The sequence below is a fragment of the Littorina saxatilis genome, linkage group LG7, assembly GCF_037325665.1.
Source record: "Littorina saxatilis isolate snail1 linkage group LG7, US_GU_Lsax_2.0, whole genome shotgun sequence".
Taxonomy (NCBI): domain Eukaryota; kingdom Metazoa; phylum Mollusca; class Gastropoda; order Littorinimorpha; family Littorinidae; genus Littorina; species Littorina saxatilis.
The window spans coordinates 43,128,501-43,137,890 of NC_090251.1; the positions used below are offsets into that span (position 1 = coordinate 43,128,501).

Here is a 9,390-nt window from a genome sequence, read left to right on the forward strand (position 1 = left end):
CCCCATCTTTAACCAGAATCTTCAGGAGGCTCCGCACAGGAGGCACAAAGTTTAAACTCTTTAAACCAAAGTGCCCCTGCGGGGCCCCCATCAGCTATGAACATATTTTTGATTCGTGTAGCGAGAACGCGGCACCGTTCCGCGCCCTACACGAACACGTCCACTTATTTGGACTCTATCCACAGGACTTTTTCACCAAACATAAAATCTTAGGATGGGCACACGCATCTTTAATGTGTCGCCAAGTCTACCACTCCCTCATGGGAGCGTGGGTGTAACCTGTTGTCCACACACGCCTGCGTTTTTTCTTTTTTTTAAGGGGCAGACGTCTCCTGCCCCCGTCCATCATCCCAAGCCTAACAGAACGGACGGGCTATAAATACAGTGCCGCGTTCAAAAAGGTCCTCAACGGCCCATCCCCCCCATTCCCGCATGTACAGGCTGGTACATGCAACCCTTCTCCCCCTCTCCCCCACTCCGCCCCTATCCCAGATGGACGGGGACCGGTCGAGACCTCGCCCCTTACCCCACCATACCCCAACAACCGCCACTATTCCTCAACTACCGCCACCATATTGTGTACGTCAGCGCCCGCCGCGCGGGGATCGAAGGTCAGTGTCTGGCCCACCCCCCCAGACAACACAGCAACATTGTGCCAATGTTGCCTCAATATTGCCTATCAAGGTGGATCAATATTGTAATCCAATATTGGATCAATGTTGGAAGTGAAAATTTGGTCAATGTTGTGACAATGTTGGAATTCAATATTGGATCAATATTGTTGGCAATGTTGGTGCAACATTGATACAATGTTGGAGCTCTGTTGAAGCAATGTTGATACAATGTTGCATTTCTATTTGTGCAATGTTGATATGGTGCATTCCGGGCTTGGCTACAGGAAACCATTCCCCCAAAACACCGATTGGCGACTTGGAACCAATGTAGGATTTGGAATGGCTTCCTGCAACCCAGTCAAGGAGGACCATACCCATGTAAACTCCACGCAGTTCCAAAGTAATGTTATCGAAACGCAGAGTGCAAAATAATGGCCAACAGATTTAAGGCAATTTTGTCATATTACTCATGGGTCCGACCTTTTATCTGATAACAAAGGAACACCTGGGTAATTGTAACTACTTTTAGAGAAATCCATTTAACATCACCTTCAAACATGCACACACTCAAACATACACACACATACACAAAAATACAATAATGAAACTACATCATTACATTCTGCAGGGTTAATTTATTTCACATTTTCTACCCTCTAGCATTTCTCCAATTTTTATAAGACAAAATATAATTGAAGAGGTTGAGTCTCATATTTTACTAGGTGTTACAATCCAAAATGACTTATCATTGAACAATTACATGGACTCCCTTGGCCAAAGATTATCACACAAAAATTTCACAACTTACACAAATGAAACATTTCTTAAATTTACATTCAAGAAAAATATTATTTTATGCACATATCCAATCCCTCATGGATTATTTATCATCTCTATGGGGCATAGCTCCAAATTCTGCTCTAAAACCTATTATCCACATGCATAAAACAGCAATATAAGAATAAAACAAATCATTTGAAAATCATCGTCCTCGACTCCAATAGCTTACAAAACATTGAACATTCTTCCTTTAAAGCAAAAACTCAAACTAAACAAAGCAATACTGATATATATGATTGTACATAAATTTGCACCTCAGCCACTTATTGACAAACTAGCGATACCAACAACTTTTCCGTGTGAAGCACTGCATGGTAGCTTTTGTTATGAGGGACTTGAGTGAAAATTGGGACTAACAACGCAAAAGGAAATGCATTTCACAAATGCTGCACACAATACAATCAACAACTTTTATCCCTTTGTAGTTTCTGGTCACAAAAGGTTAATATTGAACACATCAGTCACAAAAAATTGAAAATCCAAACTGCAAATTTATTATTCCATCAAAGAAAAAGGCAAGGCATCATGCTCATAAACTGATTTGTTTTCAATGTCATCAAATCAGTAGTTTTGTTTAAGTAACAAAGGTCTGACTCGTAAATAAGAAAGGCCACAACTCGTCATATCATAAGTAGGGGACATGAAGTTAACTTTTAGTCTTGTCAAAGAAGAAAATATGATTGTCAGTACTGATTTTCATTTTTGAAACAGCTTAACTGTTAACAGTTTACATTGAAATAAATGCACTTGCTTGGAAACAACAACAAAAAATGATTAATTTGAAATTGCCCGTCAATCTAACCACCATGCGCAATTCATATAAAAAATATATTTAAAAAAACTGACAAAAGATGGCACATAAAGATTAGCTCCCCTACTTTTATTTATGTGGATCATGCAAAACTCATTTCGACTTAAGTTGAGATAGTAACTTGAACTTACGCCTTCCAAGTTATGCAATAGTGATTAATGTAATAATAAAAATAAAGTTGTGTAATAGTGATTTGCCTAAGAAAAACGCTTGAACATGTGTACCACACAGAATCCGCAAAAGTGACATAAAATGAGACATAAGGCGATTAAGATGGCACTGTTGGCAAACTATACATAGATATTATAATACTGAAAAAAAAATGGCAATGAAGTACATATATACGTTATTGAAACAAACATAAATATTTACATAGAAAGTATGTACACATTCACTTGTGAAACTTTTAAGTTGGGATAGATTCTTGAACTTGCATCTTCATGTAACAGGGATTAGCCTGAGAAAAATACTTGAACATGCATTTACCACACAGAATCCGCAAATGTGACATAAAATGAGACAATAAGGAAATTAAGTTGGCACTGTCGGCAAACTATACATAGATATAATACTGAAAAATGATGGCAAGGAAGTAAAAGTGCTTGAACATGTTTACCACACAGAATCCGCAAATGTGACATAAAATGAGACAATAAGGCAATCAAGTTGGCACTGTCGGCAAACTATACATAAATATAATACTGAAAAATGATTGCAATGAAGTACACATGTACTTGTTAACACGGGATCTTATCAGATTGCTGTTTATCTAATATTTACGCGATCCTTATTGAGGATCAACCTCCTTATGGACGGATCTTATCAGATTTTTTTATCCAGGCAGGGCATGGCATAGGCGACCAAAATCACGATTTTTCATGATTTGGGGATAGTTGTGTATTTTGACTTCGAAACATTATTTTGTACAATCATGCGTATAACTATATTTTATATCAAAATAAGTCTACAACTTGCATAATTTGTAATTAAATATTGTGTGCTGAACTGAACATCGACAAAATCATAACAAATTTAAATTATGCAATCCAAAAAATTGATTACTACAAAAAGAGTCTGCACTATAGTCAAGAGGAACAATCTGGAATTCCCTTCAGGGAAACAAAAAATCGTAAATTATTTCCAACATACCTTCAAAAGTATTCTTTTTCCAAAAATGTGAATGAGACAAATGTAAATGTATTTAGATTTCCACCCCATCCATGCAATATAACTTTGTGTGTACTGGTGCAATCCCAAAGAAACATTTCTTCAGACATTTACGGCATTTTATACATGTTAATAACAAAATCATTGCTGATCATTTCTTTCTCTCTCCTCCCCCTCTCTCTCCTCCCTCTCTCTCTTCTTCTTCTCCTCTTTTTCCTGCTTCTGGCCCCCTCTGTCGCAGTTGCGGGTCAGGCAGTACCCCATTAGGGAATTGAGCTCTACCAAAGAGGCCTCGGGGAACCGCACTTTAGCTGCTTCTGCAAATCACAAAATTAAAGCCTTACTTCACCAAATTTACTTCAATTGTTGAAACAACCTCATGTGAATCTATTGAAAACATCAAGATAAGAAATGTAGTAAATATGTCAGAAAATGAAGACAAAAGAGAATGCTTTTTTAGTTAATTTTCAATTTTGTTTGTAATGATGAGGGAAACCCAAAATTCCGCTCAGGACTCCAAAACATGTTGACATTGGGGTCCCAGGGACCCTCAATATCCTAAATTCACTGGGAGATCTGTATGTCTGATTTCATGTCTGAGAATGATCAATTCAAGCAAGAAACCTTGAAAACTACTATTCACAGAATTCAAATTGACAAATCATATATTTAAATACTGCAACGACAAAACATTTTCCGTTTTTAGTTGGGATTTTTTTTTTTTTTTTGCTGCTGTCCAACTTTTTCATTGACGAGTGGTAAACAGTCTTAGTGAGAAAATTTTCAGTCTGGCGGAAGTGGTGAGTGAACGTTTAAAGTTAAAGAAAGCAAGAACAAAACTGTGATTTAAATGAACTGTTGGTCATTTCAACCTTTGACCCTTAATAACTTTTGTATCAAAATAACAATTGTGTGTATCAAAGACTGAATAAACCAGGACCAAATCTGTTATTACAGCAAATCACACTCAACCACCCTGACTAGTATATAATTCTACTTACTATATACAGTGTCCAGGAAGTGGGGAAGATCTTGCAGTTTGCCCTTGTCCTTATTTCGACCGGTCAGGGTGTAGCTAACTGCCAAACGGGGACACATCAGCTTCTCTATGATGTTTTTGATGACCTTTTTGAGGTCGGCCCCCCCGATGGCAGACAGGTACTGCACCTGCAAACATTTGAAATAATACAAAATGCATTCAACCACAATTAAAAGGACACAACATGCCTAATTTTTGTCAAGTTGTTTAATAGCCTATCAGAATCATCACCTTATACACTGTAATTTTACCAAAGTTCAATCTCATGCAAACCTGCAATGTAATTTAAGAAGAAACAAAATTCAAACAACCATTTCCTCGTGTGGATTTGTAAATGAAATACAACCACTCAGAGAGTAGACTTGATTTATCAAAGTTGTTGCGTTCCTGAGCTGAACACTCTCAGGTCACCCAAACGGTTGGAGGATTGCGTGTGTGGCTGTTTTCAAATACCCAGCCATATAGGCAGCCACACTCCGACTTCAGGGGAAACAAATGGGAGATCCGTCACTCGACTTCTTACCAATTCAATTGCATACTAAAATCATTGATGGTCCCTTTTTATGACGAGGCCAACTTGCTAAAACAATTCTTTAACTCTTTCATCAAGCAGATAATATTGAGAGCATTGCAAGTAACCGATATTTCAAGATCTATTTTTCAAACACACACCAGCCCGCTGCCAACATGAAACAAGCGAGCGCACGGCGTGTTGACCTACTTCCCGCTTTGGTATATCTTACCCCAACTTTCACAAGTAAAATGCAAATGATTGTATCGTGAGTACTCATGGGAACAACACAAACAATAAGATTAAAGTTGTTTCGTCATGTATTCCGAAACACAAACACAAAAAATTGTATGTTTCTGGTCACCCGACCAACCATAGATTTGGGTGGCGACCATAGACCTTTTTTTTCCATTTTGGTTGAAGAAGAAAAAAATCATAATTTCCGTAATTGTACTATCATGTCATGTTGCATGTCAAATGAAAGGATTTTAAATTTCCAAGCTTATAAGACCATTTACAAAGCTCTTCGGCTTCTCCGTTGGCAGTTTTTGACAGCGAAATGTTCTTTACGGGTAAATATCCATTGCGGGTATTAAAAAAAAAAAGTTGCCAACCTACCTACCCTATTTTTTTCTGCCATGTTACCAGAAACATACATTTTTTTGGCCTAATGTAGGATTTGTCATATTGATATTGAATTTACATCCTTCAATTTGGAATAATGGGCATGTTATGCCCCTTTAAGGAGATACAGCAACAGGTAGACAGCTCACCAGTTCACATTTCAACAGACAGCCTGAAAAATTTATAAAAAATAAAATGTTGCCCAGCACAAAGCAAACAGTTTGATATAATTTAGAGAATTTGAGTTATGTTAGTCAACTTCCACATGACTCCACCACAAAATTATAAGCTTAATATTCAAGTAAACTTTTGTTTACACAGTGTAACCCCTCCAAAATGCAAACAAGAAGGTTCTTGTCAAGAGGGGGTATTCGTTGAGATGTGTATTTGATGACTGATGGAAATGTTTCCAGAAACCAGGTCTCTGTACTGAAGAAGTACTTGCACTGAGGGTCTTTACCAGGGGGGTCCACTGTAATATTACTTGATAATTCAACTAGATCAATATTTACTTACCGCACTACCCATAGCCTCATCATTCGAGAGACCCTGGTCAAGCTGAACCAGGGCCTCGACTGTTGTCACTGGGTACTGTCCTTCGGGAAGACGTGGAGGAGGTTGGCGTCGAGGTCCGGGTTGCCCAGCATGCACCTGTGCAGCCTCCAGTCGATCAAGGCGATCATCCAGTGCATTCAGGTGACCCTTCAATTCTGAGAAGCGAAGGAACACCTTGCCAAAGAAAGGCTGCAACTGCTCCAAGGTCAGGTCTGAAAGATACAGACAAATGCCAAATGAAGTTCACCATCGGTCAAATAATTTTTTCCTAGCTTAGGTCGGTCTCGAATAGCAGCTAGCATCTGCTGAAGAGACATTAAACCCCAAAAACCAATCCTAGCTTAGGTATATTTACCTAACTGGTGCAATCCCAAATAAAAGGACAGCATGAGAAAACAGATAAACGACACAAGACAAGTGCTTTAGTATGCAACATAAATAAGTCATCGTACTGGGGTCGATGAAGTGTCAATGATTGTGCATCATGTACATTTGACTCCTTTCTTGTCTGATTCAAACATGCTGTATTGTCTAAAATAACAATCAGAATAAAAAGTAATCGCAGTTGATGCGAGTACTTACTTGTCTCACACACGATTAAGTTCTACTTTTGATTTTCCTTGTTTGTGTGTGTGTGTGTGTTGGAGGGGGATTCTCTCCCCTTCTTTTGTGCAAGTATGTGTGTGAGAGAGTGTCAGTTTGCTCCACTAAGAACATACTGCCACATTTAATCCTGCCTTTATACATAATTTGCCATGACATTTCCAGTGTCAAAAGCAGTCATCACACCAACTTTACATTAGTTAGACATGTCACAACACTGTGCATTTCTATAAGGAATATAATTTCGGACAAACACACATGCAGACATATGTTAAACAATGTGAATTAAGTCAAATCCAAACAAGCAGATAGATGAAAGCAATTTATATTCTATATATATACTTACTTTGATTCTGGCGTCTGCCATCACCCCTGAAGCTTTCTCCTCCATATCCAAATGAGGCCCCACTTCTTGATGGAGGACTTTGGCTTCTCCTCTCGCCTCTGAAGCTCTCTGTAGAGGCTCCACTTCTTGGTGGACTTCGGCTTCTCCTTTTGCTTCTGAAACTCTCTGAAGAGGTTCCTCTTCTTGGTGGACTTTGGCTTCTCCTCTCGCTTCTGAAACTCTCTGTAGAGGCTCCTCTTCTTGGTGGACTTCGGCTTCTCCTCTCGCTTCTGAAACTCTCTGTAGAGGCTCCAATTCTTCCAGGACTAGGACTCTGGCGTCTCCCATCGCCTCTGAAGCTTTCTCCTCCATATCCCGATCTTTTGGAAAATGAGGCCCCACTTCTTGATGGTGGACTTCCGCTTCTGCGCTCATCTGTTGAAAAGATCCTTCGTTTTGGCGGGGGACTTTGACTGTTTCTTCTTCGCTGTGAAGTTGATCTCTCGATCATGATGTTCGGCAATCTGCACAAGAACAAATGAACATGATACAAAGTAATAGTTTAAATGGGAAATAAATACAAGTACAGAAAATAACATTTCCACACAAGTACTATTTCTAGTCAGATACTAAAGGAGATAGTCCACATTATTTCACTGGTATACATAAAATAATATGTTTCAGAACAGTAAAATAAAACCGGCATGGGCAATTCATAAAAACAGAATCGGTGGTGACAGTAACGTAATGTTGTAATTTGGCGAAGTTAGTTTACTGTTTGAATGATATAGAGGGGGGAAATTTGGTAAGACACGGGGGGAAAACCTCCGATCTTAATAAATTTCCCTCCACTATATCATTCAAACAGTAAACTAACTTCACCAAATTACAACATTACGTTACTGTCACCACCGATTCTTGGATCACAATAGTGGAACGGGGAAAAAAAGAAACTGAATGAATAAAATTCATTATCATTTATTGACATTGTCCAGGCCCATAAGTCATACTATTTGTGTGATACAAGACAAAAACTTCCATAAGACTTAAGACATGAAACATACCTGCATGTTTCAGGTGGCGTCATCACCTGACTGCGTTCATCATCAATGTCCTCAGTGGCAGTATCATGTCTGAAGAAGCCACAACACTCATTAAAAAAAAGTCAAAGATAAGACAGAACATTTTCACGTATTTGATCCGTGTATGTACACATTGTTTTGTGATTAATTTTGTTACTGGATAATAGCCATGGTTTGTAAAGTTGTTGTTTTTTCTCAATGTTTCTCTTGTTGAGAATGTGCACCCTACAGTCGGTATTGCCTGCCTCTCTTGTTTGCCTGAGTGGCTCGGTAGACAAGCAGTCTGAGGTTGGATTCATAATTCAGCGGTGCTTGTGACTGTTGTTTCAATCCCGGATATGATTACTTATTTTCTCAGAATTAGCAATATTTGCAACATTTTTTTATTTTATTTTTTTATTGTTTTAAGCCCCGCCGACTACGAAGAGCCTTCTCAGGGCTGGGGATGGTGGGGAAGGGGAAGTTCCTTGTCAAGTAATCCTTGTTTTACAATCGCCATAACCTATCACAAAGTGCCCCAGCAGCCGCACATACAATGTACTAAAAACATACTGGAAGAAGGCCAGTTCCCAGTATTTTGTTACAATAGAATTTATTCTACCTACTGCTGGGCTTACATCAGAACACTAACAGATTAAACTGAACAAGAATCACGAGACAAGGAACAAAAGGAGAGTTCAAGAATTTTATAAGAAGATGAAAGATGTATTTATCAGATTAAGCAAAAAGATAGCAGAAAGTTCACAGAGGAAATGTATAGACAAGAAAAGATGAATAACAGATAGAAAAGTCATAATTGAGAATAAACAAAATGAGGTAAAGAAACTAAAATGAACCTGTTTACTTGACAGGAGACACGCCGGGGGTAATTTTTTTTATCCTGTGGTACAGAAAGATTTCACAGGCCCCCACCCGGAGGGGGAAATATTTGCAACAAAGTACATGTTTCAACGGCCTTGATGCGACACAGAAATGCAGAGTCACATGTATCCAAACTGTTGGTGTATTAGGATGGGTAAAAGTAAAAGAAAAAGAAAGAAAGGAAAAAAACCCTAAACAAACAAATCGCCAATTTTCACACTTTTCCTCTCATTACTCATCCTCAATGTGTTGTACACTTGCTTGATTCACGTTCAACTAAGATGAGAAAAAATGACCAAGTGTTACACATCAGCCGTGACTAAAGGCTAAGGCTAAATAAATGTTATGCCGCAAAATG

The 9,390-nt window shown here is 38.6% G+C and overlaps 1 protein-coding gene across 1 annotated transcript; it reads right to left on the reverse strand.

Moving 5' to 3' along the window:
- Nucleotides 1–734: 734 nt before the first annotated feature.
- On the reverse strand, nucleotides 735–8,195 carry LOC138971517 (uncharacterized). The gene is made up of 5 exons (XM_070344263.1): nucleotides 8,154–8,195; nucleotides 7,111–7,613; nucleotides 6,123–6,373; nucleotides 4,434–4,599; nucleotides 735–3,749 (listed from the first exon to the last, which is right to left on the reverse strand). The coding sequence occupies exons 1-5, from the start codon at nucleotides 8,174–8,176 to the stop codon at nucleotides 3,574–3,576; spliced, it is 1,119 nt and encodes a 372-aa protein (XP_070200364.1). The 5' UTR covers nucleotides 8,177–8,195; the 3' UTR covers nucleotides 735–3,573.
- Nucleotides 8,196–9,390: the final 1,195 nt, after the last annotated feature.